At 40.7% G+C, this 21,878-nt stretch overlaps 1 protein-coding gene across 3 annotated transcripts in view; it reads left to right on the top strand.

The window, feature by feature from the left end:
• Positions 1 to 2,548: 2,548 nt before the first annotated feature.
• map4k3a (mitogen-activated protein kinase kinase kinase kinase 3a) overlaps positions 2,549 to 21,878 on the top strand; it is a 71,701-nt gene continuing 52,371 nt past the window's right edge. For all 3 annotated transcript variants that reach the window (XM_084684820.1, XM_084684818.1, XM_084684819.1), the window contains exon 1: positions 2,549 to 2,776. In XM_084684820.1, the coding sequence (XP_084540946.1) occupies positions 2,681 to 2,776 (96 nt within the window). In that variant the 5' untranslated portion in view covers positions 2,549 to 2,680. The remainder of the gene's footprint in view (positions 2,777 to 21,878) is intronic.

A 21,878-nucleotide genomic window follows, 5' to 3' on the forward strand; every position in this document is an offset into this window, starting at 1 on the left:
AACCTGCCATATATACAAATGAATGAATGAATAAATAAATGTCCACATCCATGCATTTAGACAGAAATAAACGAATATATATATTAATTAATGCACAATTGTCAATCAATAGTTACATATATTTTACATTTATGTATTTATTTATTTTGTATTCATTTATTGATTTATTGATTTATTGATTGATTTATTCATTCATTCATTTATATATTCATTTATTTATTCATTTATTTATTCATTTATTTATTCATTTATTTATTCATTCATTCATTCATTCATTCATTCATTCATTGTTCCCAATATGATAATGAGAGGAGGCCAGTAGGCGTGAAAACTGATGTTCAGACATTGCAATCAATCCAGAGCCATAGATTCAATCTAGCTAACGCCTGGGACACACTGGCTGCGAAGCGCCCTGGAGCGCCACAATATACTACGAATGGCGCGATGCTGTTCACACTAGACGCGCATTTCTCCACGTCACCGAGCCTTTCACCTTCTCTGAGATTTTATTTTCTACATGTAAAGCTGACATGTACATAAACATGGCATAGGCTACAGGCTATTTAGGCAACTTGTTGCTCCAACAATAACCGTCGCAACGGCATCCCATTCCCAACATAACGTGGCAACGTTTGGCTTTTGTTGCCGTAGTCTTTGTAAAATATGTGCTATGGGGCATACAACTCCATTTAGGACTAAGCTACTTTTCATCTTCGATGATTAACTTTGTGTCGTCAATCTTCACAAATTTCTCTTCTGCTTGATTGGGGGCTATATGCCAGATTGTCTATCTCGCTCTTACACACAGGACAAATATGTTGGTTTGACAATCAACAATCAGGATTTTTTATTTTAAAATGTTTACGTTTTTATCGGGGTAAACACATGGTTGGCCGGTCAGCATAGTGAAGTTGGGTGTTAAGTGATAGCCCACAACTAACGAAGTAAAATCTTTATAACATGTTTGTTTATCCAAATATCATATATGGTGAATTAAATCTTTATTTTCAACAAGGTCGGCCAGCCTGTCCATGTAGGCTATGTTGTCCATGACAGCAAGGATGGATGTAAGGCTACATAATCGAATACAAAGCGTGGAAAACGATTAGCCAATGGTGTGTCAAATGCCGCCTACCTATTTTGATTGACACATCTCATTAACATATTGAGAAGAAGAAATACAGGAATGAATGAATGAATAAATGAATGAATAAATGAATGAACACATGAATTGATAAATGAATGAATACATGAATACATAAATAAATGAATAAATAAATGAATACACAAATAAATACATAAATACATGTAAATTATAAGGTAATATTGATTGACAATTGTGCATTAATTAGTACATGTATTCATTTATTTATTTCTAAATGCATGGATGTGGACATTTATTTATTCATTCATTCATTTTTAAATATGGCTGGTTTGGTCCTCCATAGGTCCTCTGTTGAAGTTTAAAATTATTGGATCTGCCCAGAGCCACTCTGATTTGCCATAACCAATCGCAAGCGTTCGCCTTAGCCAACTCAATGCAAGGTCAATAAAATGTATGTTTTACGTTATAGGCATAGACTAGTAGCCTGACGTTGTCATACTCATAATTCTAGTCAGAATATGAGTCTGAGAACTCTCCGTTGCGCTTTGACTACGGGGCGTGTTTCAAACGAGCCTGGAAAACAAATGCCTCTTCGCTCAATTGGATAGACCTACAACCAATCAGAGCAACGTAATATGTTGTTTGTTCAAAACGAATTCAACTTAAGCGCTCTTCTGTGACGTGGGTGATTACGTTGCTGTTGATCATCTGTCCATCATTGTATAAAGCCCGCCCTGGCAATTTCAATGGGACGCCCAGATTCTGGTTTTCTGTAGTTGTTCCCCAATACGAGACCCTCCAGACCCAACTTCCCGACCAAATCTTTTTGTGGGCGGGGAGAAGTTGGGCTGGCAGCCAGGCTAATAGACTAGTCGACCATAACAAATTCCAAGACAGCATGTAATGTTTAGAACATCAAACATATACAGAAACATAGGCTACCTAATAAGTGACCACAAGTGTTTGCACAAGTTGCCTCTTGAGTCTTACAGTTACAGTAGGCCTATTAGCCTACAGCAAGATCAAATGGAAACGGGTAAAAGAGGGACGACATTTTTTACTTGATGGGCATTGCTTTTGTTGGCTTTGGACAAAGAAATGTGAACCAGATCAAAAATTACATATATAACTTGCATAACTCTACCAAACATGTAGCCTAACGATAACTAACAATGTTGTGGTCGTCGCAATTGAAACTCACCTAGGCTAGCCTTGTCACACATAGGCTACCCGATTAAACTGCCATTTGTTTGTAATTCCTGTTGTTGGGTGAACATTGTGCTGCCTCTGTTTGAATATTATTTAGCGGGTGGAATTGCTAAAGTTGCCCTTCGCGATAGTCTATCAGTCGGTGACCCACCCCCCTTTGCCTGCCATTCCTAGCATTCCCCTCTTGGAGAACCCAGCTGGCTACGGCGCATGCGTAGAACGTAGAGGAGGCCATATTAAAGTTACAGTAAAGTCAGCCTTGATTTTTTTCTGACGACGTATGTTTATATTGTTTGTTTCCCGTTGTTTGTTGAGCCAGAGTCCCAACAAACAAAACGGTTGGATAAAGAAACTGGAGTTATAAAAATGAATTCCAGTTTCGACCTTTCAAGGCGAAATCCGCAGGAGGATTTCGAGCTCATACAGAGAATTGGAAGCGGGACCTACGGAGATGTGTACAAGGTAAATCTGAGGCTTTCAACTCGATCCCGTCTGGCTAAACGTCATTATTCTGATATCATACGTCAATATGGAATATAACACGACCTGTGGTCATTGCACTGGTTATTAGGTGGCAGGTTCAGTCTGCCATCGCTGTGAAAGAAGACAATGAACTTGTCAACTGCGGTTGTTGTTCAACTGGAATGGGAAGCTATGTTTACTTGGCACCACAGAATATTTCGGGTAGCTTAAATCAGTTTATCCACAGCGCTGCTAGCTAGCTCGATGCAGCAGATGCAGGGTATTGGTAGGCAAAAGACTAATAAAAAAGGAGATTCAGTACCCCTTCAAGAACGGCATAAATGCCAGACCAGGGAACGGTGATAACTTCAGTTGACCGTTCCAATTGTTTCATTCTGCCTGGTATCACCTGCAATAACTTCCTCCCTAGACCCAAGAAAACGATACAGTCACGCTTAAGAGGCCTCAAACATATGTACAGCCTACCTGATCAAGACTAAGAGTTAAAAAGAATGCTTTAGTTAGAGTAATGCTTCTAAATACTAGATATGCCCCATGGTCTATGCCTGCCTTATATTTTTGGTATCTTGAGCTTGTGTCTTTGCACAGTGACCCTGTGTTTATGAGAAATAATTTATTTGAAACAATGAGCATTGTTTTTAAAATTGAAATGTGCCTACAAGTTGAGTATACTGACAGACCGGACTACAGTAGCTCACCTGAAGGTGATGATGACCGATGCAAATACATAAGGTTGTGCAACCATTAAAGGCCATTTTAGGCAATCATGTCCCTCTGGTTCATGTCATTTTCTTAGACATGCATAAAACCAGACTAACATCCAATTCAAAGTCCTCCTAACTTCAGAGACAAGAAGAGTAATTTGGATCTTGTTGGCTGGATATAACGAAAGTGGATGTACCCACTGCTGATCTTCTTAATTCACATCCCCAGTGTGTCACGTTGTGTTAACATACATTCAAACCAGTCAAAATGCTCACACGCTTTTGAGAATTGACAATGGTTTCCCGAGACCATTGTGGACCAGCTCTCCCTTCCCCTGGCGTCAAGCAAGGCTACTAGCTTTAGCTTAGCCCAAAACTTGTTGAATAATCAATCCTATTTAGATTCTACACTGAGTTACCTGGCCAAATATGGTACCTGGAATCCGAAATCCAAAGATGTTGCAAGTCAGGATTACTGTGCATTACTAAACGCTCAGTAGTATCTCTGTGACATGAAATGGGTTTCCAGGACTTGTCACAGTTTTTAAACAAACAAGTGCATGAGTTAAGTCACATATTATACAGAGTATAATTGATACACAGGCAGGTGAGGATGGTACAAATGAGCCTTGTTCTGTATGGAAAAGGTTCATATTTCACTCAGTCTGTACTCCCTTTGGTTCAGGAAGGACAGCCCTTGTTGCAGTTTGGAGAGAGCTGCATTAATTGAGTAAAATAGAAAATCAGATTGACTTTGATAGAGGAATGCAGATGTAATGTGTCTCATAATGGTCCCATTCATCTTTTTTTTAAATGTTCCCAGCAGTCAATTTTCACCGTTGTTTCAGGCCACCATGCTTTTAACTAAGATAACCTTTGTGCATTGGAGAATGCCACCCTGTCTGGGCATTCCAACAAATATTAGCATTCCAAAACATTCATAGAGATAATCATGCAAGGATTCCAATTTGCTTGGATGATCTGATCTGCTTCTTGGAACGTCATACGGAATTAGCATTTGAAAGAATGCCAGGTAACTTAGGCATGCCTGAAAGGGGATGAGATGACTAATATTGTCTGCTTTTGCCTGCGGTATGTCATTTGATAGCCACACTCTTCACTTTGAGTGAGTAATCAGCATAATAGGTTGTGACACTTGCTGCGATGTACAGTGACTGTTGAAACAAGAAAATAAATAACAAGAAAATAAATAAAATGTTATACCTTTTATAGTTAGCATCAAACTGTGTAATGGTACCATTGTCAGGGTACCTACGGTATGTTTCATAACAATAAACATCATTATTTATTAGCACATGGCTTGTGGCTGTGCCTGAATGTATTAGAAGGGAAGTGTGTTGGACTTAACTTGGGTTGTTTTGATAGTTCTGTGGCTTCTATGTACCCAGCAAGTAGTTTTGTATTGATTTTTTACAATCTGAGAAACAATATTACATAGGGAGGGAGTGTGTTAATGTGGACAGATGGGATAGGAAGAAGGACAAACGGAAGGGGGGGAGAGAGAGGAAATGAGAGAGAGAGAACGAGAGAGTGTAAAAAGGAAGGTGGAGTGAGAAAGGGGATGAGGAAGGCAGAGAGAGGCAGAGTGAAGATGAGGGTAGTAATAGAGAGAAGTGGAGAAAGGAGGAGAGGCAGAGGAACAGGGATGGGGGAAAACAAGGAAGGAGAAGGAGAGAGTGGTGGCGAGGGGTGGAAACCTGGTGTTGCAGCATATTTAAGTTACAGCCCTAGTTCAAGAGGAATGTGCGTCCATCCTCTCTCAGGGCTGCAGTGGGAACTGGAAAAGGGGTTGTGTAATCGGATTCCTCTGTCACTTTTTCTGTCAACCCCATCTCTCTCTCTGATTCCTCTCAGTCAAGGGAAAATGATGCTTTTCTGTACGATGAGGGGAGGGAAGGGGAGTGAGGTGGGACTGGCTGGTTTGAGACTGGGCCCTGTTGACCTAAATTGTCCATTTAAACCATCCGCAAGCATGAGGATGGGTTTCATTTGGTTTAAGATGCTTACTACTTGATCTCAGTAATCCTGCTAAGCCTTATTAGTCCTACTTTCCAACTTTCTCCTCAGTTTGTCTGTCTGTCTGCATGCCTGTCTGTCTGTATGTCTGTCTTTCTGCCTCCTGTATGTCTGTCTGTATTTCAGTTTGTGTTTGTCTCCTGTATGTCTGTCGGTCTTTGTCCCTCTGTTTCCTCTGTCAGTCTGTGTCTGTCTCTCTGTGTTGACTGTCTGCTTGTCTGTCTGTCTCTCTGTATGTTACTGTGTGTGTCTGTTTGTCTGTCTCCTGCCTGTCTCCCTGCCTGCCAGCCTGCCAGTACTAGAGACAGCAATGCAGTTAAAATTCCAGTTCAAGTTTAGAGGCTGGACTGCTGATATTACCACACTGTTAACTATTCAGATCATTCAGTTCTTGGAGAAGGAATCACATTTGTTAGGTCAGTTTTGATCTCTCTCAATCTCCTTCTCTCTCCCCCACCGTCGCTCTAATTTCCTTTGGTTTCCTTACCACAGTTACAGAAACCCTACACTCGTTATGGAATGGACGACAAATCACATTTCTATCCTCTATTCAAGGGGACACAGTCCCTGCTTTTCATTCATCAGTATAAAGCATGTCTTTTACTCAACATCCTTTTGGTCAAAAATAGCGCATGGGGAAATATTAGACGGAACCGTGGTTTTTCGCGACAGTCCCTCATGAATGTCGTCACCCAATCCCTTTACACTCTCAATTTTAAAGTGAATTTGCTGGGGAGAAAAAAATGTACGCGCTCCATTAATTCATAAATTATTTACCAGTGTCCCACAACTGGGCATTGTCCCTTCCTGTAACGGTATCACAGTGCTGAGATTGGAATCTCCCAATACATGCCAGGGCTCACACAAACCCTGATTTTTTAACAACTCAGGTGGATATATTTAGATTAGGACATAGATGTTATTTGAATGTCGTATGGTTTTCAGAAGCATGACATTTGAATTGTCAGGCTGGTTGTACTCAGGGATCCAGGACCATTTTTCAGATTTTGATGTTTGTGTCTTGCTCACAAAATGTATTCGGAAATTGGTGAGCCCTGCTCCACCATGTGGGTGGAATGATTGAATGATTAATTTTGCGGGGTCCTAAAACCATTCAGGTGCCTGTATCTTACCGACAGTGAAAAGAAGTGAGATTGAGATTGTCGAGATTAAGACAACCTAAATCACTGGCTCATCTAGCTCGTCATCACATTGACTACAGCTCTGCAATGTGTCCTTTTGTGGCATTCACTGGATTTTGATGACAGTCTGTTTTAGTGCTAACCCTCCCTGATCTATCAAACATTGAAAACACTTTTTCATGCACCCAAATGTTCCTTCTCTTACAACTCTGGACGTTGACAAGGGGGGGGGGGGTCAGATGGCTGAGTGGTTAGGGAATTGGGCTATTAATCAGAATGTTGCCGGTTTGATTCCCGGCCATGCCGAATGACGTTGTCTCCTTGGGCAAGGCACTTCACCCTACTTGCCTCGGGGGAAATGTCCCTGTACTTGCTGTAAGTCGCTCTGGATAAGATAAGATGACTAAATGTAAATGTAATTACAGCATGGATTAAATGTATTGTCCTAAAGAGGTGGGGACAATATACAGTATGGTGTGATGAACCAGGTATTTAATTGTTAATCACTGTTTCCTATCAACCACCCGTCTTTGTTGCTTTGGAAGATAGGAAGTTTTAAATTTTGTTAGGTAAATGAGAGAATCATGTGTCGGGTCGCAAACAACCTAAACATTAAAGCAATGGAAACCTCTTTTTACATAGATGGCATAACCATGTGCTTGAATGACTAATTGGTTGTTCTTAATGGAATTGTAGTGCTGGAAATAAATTGTGTAAGTAGTCACTTGCGAAGAGGCCATTTGGTAGAAGCAGCAGCATCGCCCGACACCTCCTGTCGACACACCCATAACCTGCTTCGCCAACTCTGTGGCAAACATTGCAGAATCTTCGCAAGCCACACCTGAAGTGGAATGAAAAAATGTAATGCCCAGAGCAAAGACGACTGCATAACGAAAGAGTTTTGAATGTTTTCAGGGGTTTTAAAGCTAATTTATCAGAAAAGTCAGTAGGACTGAGACACTAGGAAACTGGGTGGCTTAAACCTGGTTTAGCTTTCAACAGGTTGGGATGTTTTGAAGCATTGTTATGATGATGTCAATCGGTTGCCGGAAAGATGCACGACAAAATTGTTTTGTGATAGAAGATTCTGTAAGATTTGAGTTTTATGGAATTTCTTACAAGGATAGTGTCTAAAAATAGCCGTGACACAATAGCGTGTAGCCTAATCTGTGAACCTTCTATGACATGATAGTCCTATGGAATTCCAGTGCCAAACCCTGTTTTTGCTCTACAGCTTGTCTTTGCATGAATAATTAGATTTTAAGACTGCTTTCTGCAGAAGCTTCCACTTTGATACTTTGATTTAGGTGTCCTTATTACTTGTAATGCACGCGTCTTCTTCAACAACATTGTTAAGGGTTCAAATGTTTTAGAAGTAGAGTTAAACAAGCCTAACTAAAAACTCCTTCTTTCTTCATACCTTTTCTGCACATTATGCAATTTGTACTTCTCAAGGACCCATAAGGTCCGCCATGATTGATTTTCCTGTACTGTGATAATTTGGGAAAACCTTCAAAATTCCTCTTCTCTTGAACCAAAGGTGAAATTGACTTGAAATTTGGTACAGATATGTATCATTGACGTATTTAAAAACGTTACTTAAGGCAATTGAATCAAGTACAAAATGGCTGAAATGGGTGTATTTATGTAAATGTCCACATTGCCTCAATATGTTTGTGTCACTAAATCAAATGTATTTTTGAAGGATGATTCAAACCTAATAAGCTTTAAGGTGACATGCGTCTGAAGTACCATGCAAAGTTTCACCTTGATATGTCAAAATATGACTGAATTACAGCTGTTTGAACTTGGACCAAATCTGCCAATGCTCGCCATTGGAGAAACAGCTTTTTTTAAATTATCCAGTTATTGAACTTTGTGTATTCCATGCCTGGGAATGGCTCAATTGGCTGAGATGTTGTGGCGTTAAGAAAAGGGTTGTAGGTTCAAAACCAGTCAGAGGCATAGTTTTTTATTCTGACAAAACGGTTTCTAGTCTTCAGATAAATCCTTCGGTTGTAAAACATAGCAATGCGTGTTTATTTGAGCCCATCACAACACTCCAATCATCTGTTTAGCGAGACTATGTAAACCACTGCAAAATAAGTCAGGTTCACCACAGTAGCTAGTTACTTGTAGTCTACGCATGGTAGAGATAACGCTAATGGTTATCTCTAATGAAGTAAATTGAGTGTTCAGGTGGATCCCTTGTCTGTTGCACAAATTCATTTCAGTAACCTAAGCCAGGACACATCCCCACTGATGCTAGGCATGATTTGAAATTCCCTTCCATGACAAGTTATGGCACTCCAAACAACAACTTCCAAACAAAAAAACAATAAGTTATTCTTTACAACAGCAACCCAGTCATCCCATTGTCCCATTTTCAAAGGAAATGTACAAGCAGTTTCAACTTTGGCTGAATCTAACAACCCTTACCACAGGAGAATTCAGCTTGTTGTTGGCCAAACATTAAGTAGTTTTGCTCTATTGTTGTCCAAGTCTCGATCTTCTACAGTGTACATGTTTATAATATTTTGCCATTTTGCGGAGGAACCCGCATCACTGCTTGCAGCTATATTTAACTTTTGTTCTTGCAAAAAAAAGGAAAATTATTTTATCGGCCATTATAAATGCCGATACTGATAGTAATGCCTAATATCGGCCGATAATATCGGCCCACCGATAAATCGGCTGGGCTCTACAACCTTTTTGACGTTGCAACCAACATACCCATCCCCTTTTGATGTAGTGTCTGCGTTGGGCTGTATGTAGTCCTATGTGGTGATCATGTGGTCTCTTAACCCTTTCCTACCGGACCATTCAAATATGAGCATTAAAACGCCCATGGTTCCCGCCTTAATATCTTTGCCGTCCAATCACCGATTTTATTTCTGAAAACTGCCAGATACTCATAACAACTTAACCTCAGAGTACATATCATTGGTTAAGGGGTTACTGGGAGGGGAAAATAAATGTATCGTCAGCAACAGCAGTCATTGTTTTCCGAGGCGGAGCCAGAGCGGAGACCATGGGAGATTGCCTACAGAGTTAGATTTACAGCTTTTCGTTGTTAAAAGTCAAAACCTTTTACTAACGAAGAATTTGTTTGTGGGAGTGACAAGAGTTTTTCAGGAAATAATTATGTGACCGGTTTGGCCGTTTGTGACACAGGCAGTTCTGACGGTAGTAGCACTGTTCAGCCTCGATTTTTGTGAAACTTCGAAAGACAACATTAACTGGCTTATGTACACTTTAAGCTAAATGTACATGCCTTATTTGGTCGATTGTGGAAGAAAGTCAAACGTTTTTTAGTTATTGAGAGGAGTATCCAGCCATAGCGCTAGCTACTTTTGGGTGAGGAGAATTCCGGTTTCCCCCATGTTTCCACTAGTCACTAGAATGGTCATAATCTTTAATCAAAATATGATATTTCTAATCTGTCTTCTTTTCTACATTGCCCACAGATTTGTGGATATTCCACCTACTCAAAGTTTTCCACCATCTTGTAATTAAAGTAGTTAAAAATTAAGTTGTCTGATGATGTATGGTGGATGGAGAAGTTTTAGTAAAAAAATGGCTGCCTGAAATCACCTTGATAAAGTATGATTTGCCTTAAGTAATCATATATTTATTCACATCATAAAAATCCCCTAGTTCTCCTCTAGCCTGGCTGCCAGCCCTGGGAACAACTACATAAAACCAGGATCTGGGCGGACCAATGAAATTGCCAGGGCGGGCTTTATAAGATGATGGACAGATGATCAACAGTAACGTAATCAACAACGTCACGAAAGAGCCCTTGGGTTGAATTTGTTTTCAACAAACAACATACTACGTTGCTCTGATTGGTTGTAGGTCTATCCAATTGACCGTTCCCGAAACTCCTCCCTTGAACGGCCCTCGTCCAATCGTACCTTAGCAACCGCTACTAAGAGAAGAAGGTCCGTCAAGCTTTGACTCGGAAGCAACATGTTTAAACGGTGTGCCTATGGGACGTGTCGATCTGACACTAGATATCCCAAAAGTTTAGAGGGAGGTGTGATCTTTTTTCCATTTACAAAGCCGAAGACTCAAGAGGGAAGGTGCCGGCGGTGGATAAAACAGTGTGGGAGACCCCACTCCCAACTTAATTTAGAGAACATCACCAAACATATAGCATATGTCTGCTCCAAGGTAGCTAGCTAGTATTAAGCTGCTAGCGAACAATATCTAAGATGTTAGTTGAGAGAACATCCCCAAACAGTTATGGTTCATGTAAACTAGTATTATTACCACTCTTAGTGCATAACTAGTGACTCCAACAAATTTGTTAATGTTAAAATCAAAATGTTAATGTTAACGTCTGTAAAGCTGAGCTAGCCAACGAACGCCAGCAAGTTGGCAGGAGCTTTAAAATACTGTATCAATGTTGAATAAAACGTCCCAACAAGCCATTATAAACTTATTTTATTTTAATCTTTGTAGAATTTTGTGAGTGGGCGACCTATTCCTGAGTATCCCAACCCTGTGCTTGCTGTTCAAATGCCTGGCCAGACAAGGCTACTTGAGACCTGTATGCTTTGGCTTCGATTTTTGTTGTTTCCCCTTCGTTGCTAACTTTAATATTTTGAATATATCCTTCCACTGCATATTGCAGTCCCTTCTGCCTGGATCTGGGAGATATCGCAGAGGTATTACTCAAAAAATCCTCACTCACACTGACAGCTGTCACGCTTATCCCCGTACTCACCATGGCTTTTGGGTTGACAGTTCCGGGAATTGTGTCAGACGTAGCAACAATAACTAAGGGGGCGTGGCCTGGGGAACAGTCAATTGAGCGAAGAGGCATTTGTTTTACGAGTTCGGTTGAAACACGCCCCATAGTCACAGCCCAACGGAGAGTTTTCAGACTCATATTCTGACTAGAATTATGAGTATGACAACGTCAGGCTAGTTCTCCTCTTCAATATGTATACAGTTAAGGTGTATGATTTAATATGAAATATCATATTCATAACATATTAATATTAATATGAATATCATAGCATATGGAATGTTGCATATGGAATGTTGTTTCAGGCAGTAAAGGGTTAAGTAGCTGTCATGTTTCTTACATGCATGTGATTTAGTATTTGGGACAGTCTATTTGTGTGGGGGAGATCAACTTGTGCAGGTTAATCCATAAAATGTTTCATCTTTATTTAACTGTGGTTATGATATAAGCAAAAAATAACCAGTAGCTTACTAAATACATGTTAATAATGTTAATATTATTTCTTAAACGTATTTAACCCGTTAATGAGTAGTGTCACATATGTGATTGTTCGAATGTGGTCCCACAGCGTAACATTGCAAATATATGATTCGAACATTCCAATTGAATATTTTCCGATAGACAACAACTGTGCGACAAACGCTTTATTATGGCTTTAAACAGGGCTGGACTGGGACAAAAAATCGGCCCTGGCATTTTTGGCCCAGGCGGCCCACACCCACCGTGACTGGTCAGACACATTCCCTGCAGACCGTTCTTAAATTATGCGTGCATTCTATAATATGAGTTGCCTAGTGTTCTGCGTTCATGTGATAGTTTTGGATCCTTCAAGAAGGGTCTCAAGACTTAGCTGTTGACCTTACACTTAAATAATTAATTAATTCTTAGAGTTATGATTTGTATATTTATGGTATTAAAAAATATATAACCTACATATTGATATTTGATATTGTACTGTTATTATTACTATTTTGCTTAATATTGGCTTAGCAACTTTTAAAAATGTTTCCTGTTAATTTAAATTATTGTAAGATTTATATTTTGTCACTTTGGACAAAAGTGTCTGCTAAATTCAATACAGAAACACACACACAGCCTCCCTCTCTTCCTGAGTCCGTGTTAATTTGCCTACTCCTTACCACGTTGTCAACTACTCTTTCTCCAATCTTTTTCTCACTCGCTCCCATGGCCCTGTCATGGTCACTCCTGCTCCTCGGCTTCCCTGACACTGTCATTATGTTTCTGCCTCTCTGAGCCAGCTACCTGTCCTCCTTCCTCTACAGGTAATGCTGATGTTGAAGCAGCTAAAGCCCCCCTAAACATGTTCGACATGTTTGCACATTGTGTGGCATTCGCCTGTAGATTTTTCATCTTTTTCTCCCTTATGTTTTCCGCGCCTCCCTTGCGCTTTGGTGGTCGTTTCTCCATTTTAGCTATGCTAAACTTGAACGATGCTAAACCAGCATACGCATTAGCCAACAGCTCGTGTCTCAGGGCCTGCAGGGGGCGCTATTATGAATCAGGGGAAGGGGATTCCTGAATTTGATTGGGTCAGGCCAGTGCCAATAAAGAAAATGAACCAATGGGCCGCTGTCAGTTCTCTATAGGCCGGACCAACCAAAACCATTTTTACCAATGGGCTATTGTCAGTTCTTTATGGGCTGGTGTTGTCCCTACTGGTTTCCCGGCTGTGCGATCGAATCCCACTTCATGCAAGCCTGCATGAAGCCTTTTATTTTGTTCCCATTTATTTTGTTGTGAATGGTAATGTAGTGTGCACGTAACCTATACCAGAGAATGTCTAATATAGAGAAACTGCCACTCTCGGGAAACTTCCGGGTTCTGAACTGGTTGAAGTTCCATGTGAGGGCGCTAACGAGCGAGTGCAGAATGAATGGAGGTCTATGGAGCAGTACCCCTCAAAATCCACTTTTCTCAGGATATAATTTTTTGTCTAGTAATTTGAATTCTGAATTTGAAAGGGGAGGCAAAAATAATACACACTGCTGGCTGTTAGATTGTTTTAAAGTCGCCTTTTTGTTCTAAAAAGCTTTTGAAAATGTCATTGATGTCATACATATCGTACGACCAGAGCTACTGCTTTACGGCATGCTCTGGTCACTTTACTTTTTTCTCTCAGGGCATCGACAACACAGCTGACAGGTTAGGCTCTTCCTGTCAATACACATGCTAGAAAGAGTTTTGGTTTGCTAATGTTGTTCCTAATATTCTGATTCCGCTTCGGATGCCATCAAGCGGGAGCTCTGGTCGTAACAGTCCTTCACTAACCAATCACCATTCATTAGCAGAATGCTAGCGTGTTATGGGCAACAACGACTTACCCTGTAAGAAATCAAAAGGACATAAGTACTCGTTCATTTAACTTTCGACCTATAATTAATGTTGAACATGCAAAAACTACAATCAAATCGGAGATTTCTCAACGACAATTAGGCGAAAGAGACAAATTTAGCCGTTTTGCTCCATAGACTCCCATTCAACATGCACTCGCTCACGATCACCCCCAGTGGAACTTTGGTGGAACTGCAGCCTGCAAATTTGGTACAATGGGGCTTAATAGGGAGTGGCAAGGCTCTCCTTAAACAGGCTCTGCCTATACTTTCATATTTGCCACAGCAAGAATGACCCGACTTGAAAATCGCCAGTAGGCCCAATATGTTTGTGAATTTGTGACAAATCTGGTGTTAGAGGCAGACTGATCGGTGAACGCACAGCTGGGAAATCAGTTAGTTTGGAAACCAGTAGGGAGTAGGGACATAACACCGGCCCGACCAAAAACTTAAAAAGCCTATAAATTATATCAGCAATTCGGCCCAAAAATGCATCGTTCTACTGGGCAAATGCCCGGTTGGGGAGCCCAACCATTCTCGTGACGGCAGATGTATACGTCATTTAAACATGGCGCCCAGTTCTTAAGTACATAATTTACACACTAGAGATTTCGATTAATCATAGAATATGGCATACAGTTGTATGTTATATATTTTTTTATATCATTAAATGTATATACTATTATAATATCACTGTGTTTAATTGCAGTTCAGTTTCACTTTAACATATCTTTAGCAATCGACATCTTCTCGAGTGACACTGAACTTTTGAGTAGCCTAATTATCTTGCCGTAACTGTCTTTGCCCTTACCTCGAACCCAGGTCTATGTTTATAGTTACTTCCTAGTAGAGAGTCAAGTCGAAAGTGCGCAAGGGACTCAATTGGTTTAGGCGTTTAAGGCGGTGCTCTCTAATTTGCTTGTGCTACCTGTCGATCAAGCTGAGGTGGCGTTGACAGCTTCGGTTGAAGATGTTTTAAAGCTGAACGCATACTACAAATGACATGCATGGTCTGGTGTATTGTTTGCCTCCTAAAGAGGATGTATTTTGGGTGGGTTATGATCAACTTAAATAAGTTCTCAGCCCAGCCACTTTGCCAAACCTGTGCTGGCAGATTGCTATATCCAGAAAGATTAATTCTCTCAACAAAATGATAATTAGCCACAGACCATGTGTTCGGACAGTATATATTTGAGACATGCTGAAAATCATTTAATTATACCTTGGTTGTTATCAGAACAGAAAACATATATTATTTTTCCATCACTGTGTGTGGGTCAGCACCACGTTAAACAAGCCCTGTGTAACTTGCACCCTGTCTTGTGGATAGGAGTTGCCATCTTTTGCTTAAACCTTTTGACTCCATGAGATTGAACGCTAGCTCAGTTACACTTTCTCGTTTTATTGATGTAGTCTGTCTCTGACAAATAGTTCAACAAAACCCACCAAAATTTTTCTTTTGTGAGAGTTGTGCACAGTGATGTCAGGGCTTCAGACTAACTTATAACCTTGGTTGCACTGGTGCTCCTAACTTTTTTTATTTAGGTGCACCAGCACAAAATGTAGGTGCACCCACATTTTTCCTTGCGTCACCACAATAGCCAATTCCTTCACCACTACTGTAACAGAGCTACCTGCCGTAGTTGGAAAATCAAACTGTTCCCAAACCCCGTGGGGAGGAGGGCCACAACATCATGGCCACCAACAAAACTCAGCAAAAGTTGTTCTTGCTCCGGCTTTAGTTTATAGAAATTCGGCATGTGTTGCCACAACGGACCGAATGGCTTCGCTTGCATCTTTCTCTGCCGCCATTACGGAACTACAACACAAACTAGCGTACAACATCAACGTCACATCGTTCTCAGCCACTCCCTCTGTTCGCTGATTCGCTGGTAGAAAATCAACCAGCAAAATCTGACTTACATACCGAATGGCCAGACCAAGTACAGAAGCAAAATCCAAATTGAGCGGAATTACTTAGGAGGGCAGAGCCAGGCTACTTCAGATGGCCATCACCTATAATTTGGCCTTCTTGCCTTTTGGCCTGGGCTAAACCAGCTTGCCACACTCTCCCTATTATCAAAATCCTAGCTCCATGGGTTAGCTCCATGGCCCAGCTCCATAACTCAGGGGTGGGAAATACATTTTTACAAGGGGCCACATAAGAAACCTGAAATGTGTTGGAGGGCTGCATCAATGATAACTTGAACTTAGTGAAAAAATCTGTAAAATATATATTTTGATTAGCTGCTACTGGTTATCAGAAGAATAAGGATATTCTGTAAATATTTATATAAATATTTTAAATTTTGGTGGTCAAATAGGAAAAGACTATAGAAGTAATAGTAAAAACCAAAACAATCATTACATCAGTGTTTCATTTAATTTGTTGTAGTTAATCTTCACAAACACTGAAACGTTGTTTTGCAGTATGTTAAAGATATGCAATTGATCAACTTTATACAAAAAGCAATACTCTTTTTCAGTTAATTTTGTTCTGTGAGAGAAATCCAGTGGGTTTGAACAATTAAGTGCATCAAAATCTGTCTGAATGTCTGAGGTGAATATGCGAAGGACGGCAGACAGGTGATGATCAAGGTCTGCAGTTTAACTAGCAAACCATCAGCGGCCCGTGCCCTCTGAATCAGTCAAGTTCTTATTACGTCCGCGTTCGTTTTTTTCTTTAGTCCCTTTACTGGTGATTCAAATTATAATCCTTCAACACAACAAACTGTTCTCCACAAACTAAAAACACAGCTTTGACCTCAGTAAACATATAATTAGAAGTCCATGTCTTGTTAAAAACTCTACATTCTGAATCAACCTTTTGGTTTTCATTTTCGAGGGCTAACCAACAACTAACTCTTTTGTCGGTGAAGTTGTGCAAGCGCACATAAATTATCTGATCACTGTAGTCTTTCAGCACTAGCTACATATTTACTACCGCTCAACATGTTTATTTATTTTAAATTTTTGATTTACCTCACGCGGGCCGGATTGTGACAGCCCGTAGGCCGGTTGTGGCCCGCGGACCGTATAATGCCCTGGTCTGCCGTAACTCACTACCGATTCTCTGGTCCTGGTAATTCAATCGCACAGCACGGAGCAGTGTAGGCCTACAGGAATATCTGGACTATAGCCAATAGCCATCAGAGGCAAAGACCGGCCCCATCTCTGTCTCTGTTTGGTTTAGACCAAGATATGATCCAACCATGAGTGTGAGGAGAACAAACGCTTCGTTCGTGGAGAGGCAGCGGGTGCGAGGAGGTTAGGTGCACTGGTGCGACCTAGGAACATTTTTAGTTGCACCCGTACAAATTTTGGTCGCATATGCAACAAAATTGGTCGCACTCTAGAGCCCTGGATGTCATAATGTATTTCAAGAGGGCTTAAACAACTCCTCGCCAAATAGTTCCTTTTCAGACTTTGACTCGACCCCAGGCTCCTCTCTTACCCTCACACAGAGGTGTCAACTCAAGGTGTGAGAAGCTTAAAAGTCTTGAAAGGTTTTTCTCACTTCGGTCTACTGACAGCTCAACCATCCTTATCCGGAGGCTTCCGTTGGAAGTTCAGCTAGTTGAAGTGTCAAAATCGATGTTAAATAAATCCTTAGATGACAATTTATCTCCAGAAGATATCTCCAGTATACTTAACAAACAAGTCATGAGAATGATAATATAATCCTGCTCTAAACATTGGCATTATATCTAATTGCTGTGGGAAAGAGGTTATTGCTGGAGGATTTTGTACACAAATAATTGTTTGGGATTTTATCTGTTCCTGGGAGTGATACTCACTCGCTCACTATTAATGTTGTGTTTTAGCGCTACTGTTAGACACCCTACCTATGTGTCATACTCTCTTCTGTAAACAAATCTGTTGGATCAATGGCTGGTTTTGTGAGACGGATTACAGGGCATAGAGCAGAGGTGGCAGGAAACAATACTAGATTAGATTTGAGAATGTAAACTCAGACTAGAGAAACAGGAAGTGAGACGGATTACAGGGCATAGAGCAGAGGTGGCAGGAAACAATACTAGATTAGATTTGAGAATGTAAACTCAGACTAGAGAAACAACAAAAGTGTTTGTGCCTGGGATCTGGGTGTGTTTGTGTGTGCGCATTTCCATGCCTCAGCAACTCATTACTAAAGTCCTTTCATTTTGATAAACACCAACAAATACTACATCATCTTCATACATCAGGCGGCAAAGCCCCAAAGCCACCTGGAAAACAAAACTCGAAAGCAGTTACAAAAAAAAAAAAAGAATGTAGTGAATAGGGCTGTCCCCACTCAGTCGACTAGTCGATTTTCTGGTCGATATGCTCTTGGGCGACTAATATTTTTTGAGTCGAGCTGCAGTATGGCAGTGTGAGATCTGATTCCCGCTTGTGTCATAGCTGAATTAATGAAATGTTCTACAGAAATTGTAGATTATATTATTTAAGACAAAAAAAGCAACTCTAGAAATATATTAAAAGAAAAGGTGTTACTATTTTCCCTTTCGTTAATCTGCGCTATGTTTTGGTTTGGTATTTTGAACACGGCACAAGCACAATTGGCTCCAAATTCTGCCATAGCCTACTTTGTCGGTGTTATTAGTCAAAATGGCAAAGAAATCTGTGGTATGGCAGAATTTCATTACATTTACATTAACAAAGTACCAGGTGAATTGAACTCTGCCAACAACGGTTTATTTTTCATAGTTCGACGTCGAATATGATGTAGCCTACCACATGAAAAACGTAAGTTGGCCTAGCCATTCTTCGCTCATGCTAACGCGCTGGGTTGAAAAATAAATATGCCTATTCACATCCAAATCGAATGACATTATCTTCTCCGGCCAATACAACAACATCTTTCTCTGTTGCACCGTTCGCCACTCAACTTCTACGTAATTTCGCATGCCGCAAGTTCAGGCAGTGATAAGCGCGCTCTGATGATTTGCATGTTAAACAAACAATATTTTAAATTTGTAGTACGTTGTAAGAGATACTAAATACCATCGGCTTTCGGTTACAACAGGACTGGTGATACGAGTCTTATTATTAGTAGGCTATTAGCGGCTGAATCTGCAATATCCAGCTGCTATTGAGTCAGATCTCGAAAATGTTTACTTTAAAAAAAAAAAAGCGTTTCAAATTTCGATTGGTCGATTTTCAGAAGTTTTAGTCGAGTCTTGGTCGACCAAAGAAAATCTTAATCGGGGACAGCCCTAGTAGTGAACGTGCTGAACTAGACTGCACCTTGTTACAGGGAGAAGGATGCTCCAGATTCAGTACTGGACCCCAAGGGCCTGTGTCGAGTTGGCCTGTTGTGATTTATTTTCTCCGTCTGTAATTACCTGAGAAATCAGCCAACAACCACCCCACACACACACTCCCCCACCAACCACCCCACCACCCGCTGCATCTGTGTGGGTCTTTGTGCGTGGCAGCCAGGGGGCTGGGTCAGAGCCCTCCCTGGAAAGAAATAAAGGGCACCTCGAGCCTTGAGGCGAAGGTTGGCATGTCCGATTGGCTGGCCGCGGCCTAGATTCTCAGAGGGTTTCAAGGTGTGTGTGTCTTTCTGTTTATGTACATTAGTGTGGGGTCCAAAAAAAAGGTAAGGTAAAGGCTAAGTTTGTGACCCACTTATCAGCATGGCTTTTCGTGCTTCATAAGCAAGCATGTTAGAGCAAATAGAATGGTTTACCAACAGAAAGTAAATGGCATATTGAAGATTTTAGGTCATGAAACTGTTTGGCTTGCCTTTCACCTATGATCTAAATATGTGAGTGGTTGTTTCTCGAAAAGTGGCTTTGAGCTATGGCTCTATGACTACACAGTGGCCTATGTTTAAGGTTTTGGGGTTGAGTTTAATTTCAATTTCCTGCTTCCTTTACTGTGCTTCCTTTACTTGGTGCGTGGCCATTTTGGTTGATTTGGAATCGGAAAGGACAGAAAAGGGTCTACAATGTCTGGACAAGTAAATCATTACTAAATCATTACTGAATATCCAATGTCCTGTAGCAATTGTTGCGTTTTCCTGGAGTTGACGGTGCATTTTATGCAAAACAACATTGAGGAGATTAAGAAAGGAGTTACAAGAAACAGATTGTGAAATTCAGATTGTGAGTCGATTTAAAATGTTGTGTGGCATTGCATAGAGACTTTGCGACATGAATCCAGCTCCCTACCTTACTGTATGCCCCTCAATGAGCACCAATCGATATCCGGGTGGGTTGTTTCCCACGATCCTTAGAAGGGGGGTGTGCTGGGTGTGTGGGGTCTGTTGAAGTGGCCAGTTGTACCCAGTTAGCATTTTCATTATTTCATGCATGCTAATGAGCCCATTTAATTTTCTCATTTTCTCAGAGATGAGACATTGATCTGTGTTACAGCAGGATGATCATCAAAATTGACTACATTTCCCTACAAGGTGCTAGTTAGGCTAACCTTTGGAGGCGTTTTGAAGGCACGTTCAGGTCATTTGGTCAAAGCAATGCTAAATTAGCATTCAGTTTCACCAAGGTTTAATTAACACTTCCTCACAAGGGAGACAAAGGCTGTTTATTCATTTCACTGTCTTGCGGGAGAAAGAAAAATAAATAAATGTGTTGCTGGTCGCATCATTCTAAAATATGCTCCAACTGACACTTCTGCTGTGATACATGCCAAGACGATGCGTATGTTATAAGTACAACATAGATTTTTGATGAGTTCCATCGGGTCAGCTACAGTGCGGCAGCGCTCCCCTCGCTCCACAGGAACTGCCGGTGTTATGTGACAGGTTCAGCGCTGATAAGCATTTTACGTGTCACCTGTTTGACGCTGTTTGAGTCCTTCATGTGTAAAATGAATGTGGTGGACTCGCTGCTTCAGAGAAGGTTTTTCAGGGATGGTAATGTTTTTTTGGGGGGGGCTTATCACACCATGTTAAACCATGCTTCTCTATCAGATGGGTTTGAAAGATTCTAAGAGTAGAATAAATAGAGTGTCATTGATTCTTCATCCTGTTTCCTCCCACACAGCCCATTCCAGGCCCTTTGTGAGGAAATACTGATTTTTCAGGACCTTATTCTAATTAGTCTCGCTGAAGTAAACAGACCTTCTAAAGAGAATCCGGGCTTTGTAAGGTGTCTGTTTTATCGTATGAAGTACCTCATTTCAGAGGTCTCATCAAATTGAACTCTAAAGGTTGTTTTTCAATTTGACTCAATGCAATCTGGTTTGTAGGGCCTGGATGGAAGTTTGGAAACACCTTAGGCCTCGTATAAAGGATTGTGCAGCTTTCATACCAAAAGATGGCGTACGGCCTAAACTCGAAAAGTACCTACGCACAGAAATATTCACATGTATAAAACCGGTCGTACGCCAGGTCCTGTGCACCTTTCCTTTATAAATCACAATCAACTTGAGATTGACCGCATGTGAATGAGCCACTGACCCCGCCTTGCCTCCTCCCATAAATTAATATGCAGATGGCTTATAAATGCACTCCTGAGGTAATTTCTTTGTCTGAATTACAGTAATTCTTCAAATAAATGCTGCCCTCGAATAAACGCTGCACCAAAAATGAACATTAAACGCCGCGGCATTTATTCGAAGAAATACGGTTACTGTGTGATCGAGGTTCTGACAACAGAGGTGGAGGCAAGAAAATGTGTCCTGTTTAGCGGCCTGTCATCAGGTATTAGTGACAAAATGAAGTTGGCGGAGTGGAAAACTGTCACTATTTGCGCCCTTTCTTGTTTTTAACCTGTAGCACTTTGAGATTTAGCTAAATGTAAAGTGCATTACAAATAAAATCATTATTATTATAGGGCCATAAATGCTGTGGTTTCAGAGAACTGGACCATGGTAGAAATTAAGAAATGGTTCAATGTAAAACTTTAAATGAAGAAACAAGTGGTTGCGCATCGTAACAGCATGGCAGCTATAGGGTTAGCGTGACATGCATTTCCTGAGTGATTTTGTCATTTGTTTGACACCCCCAAGTTTAACAGAAGTTATTAAGTGGTGGTGGATTAAACAGAAGACTATATAGCATTTCCCGTTTTGGGTTTTGGCATTTTGATGTGATCATCCACATTAATGATCAAACTTTTA

The sequence above is a fragment of the Hypomesus nipponensis genome, chromosome 21 (genome assembly GCF_054491055.1).
Source record: "Hypomesus nipponensis isolate SF chromosome 21, ASM5449105v1, whole genome shotgun sequence".
In the NCBI taxonomy this organism is placed as follows: Eukaryota; Metazoa; Chordata; class Actinopteri; order Osmeriformes; family Osmeridae; genus Hypomesus; species Hypomesus nipponensis.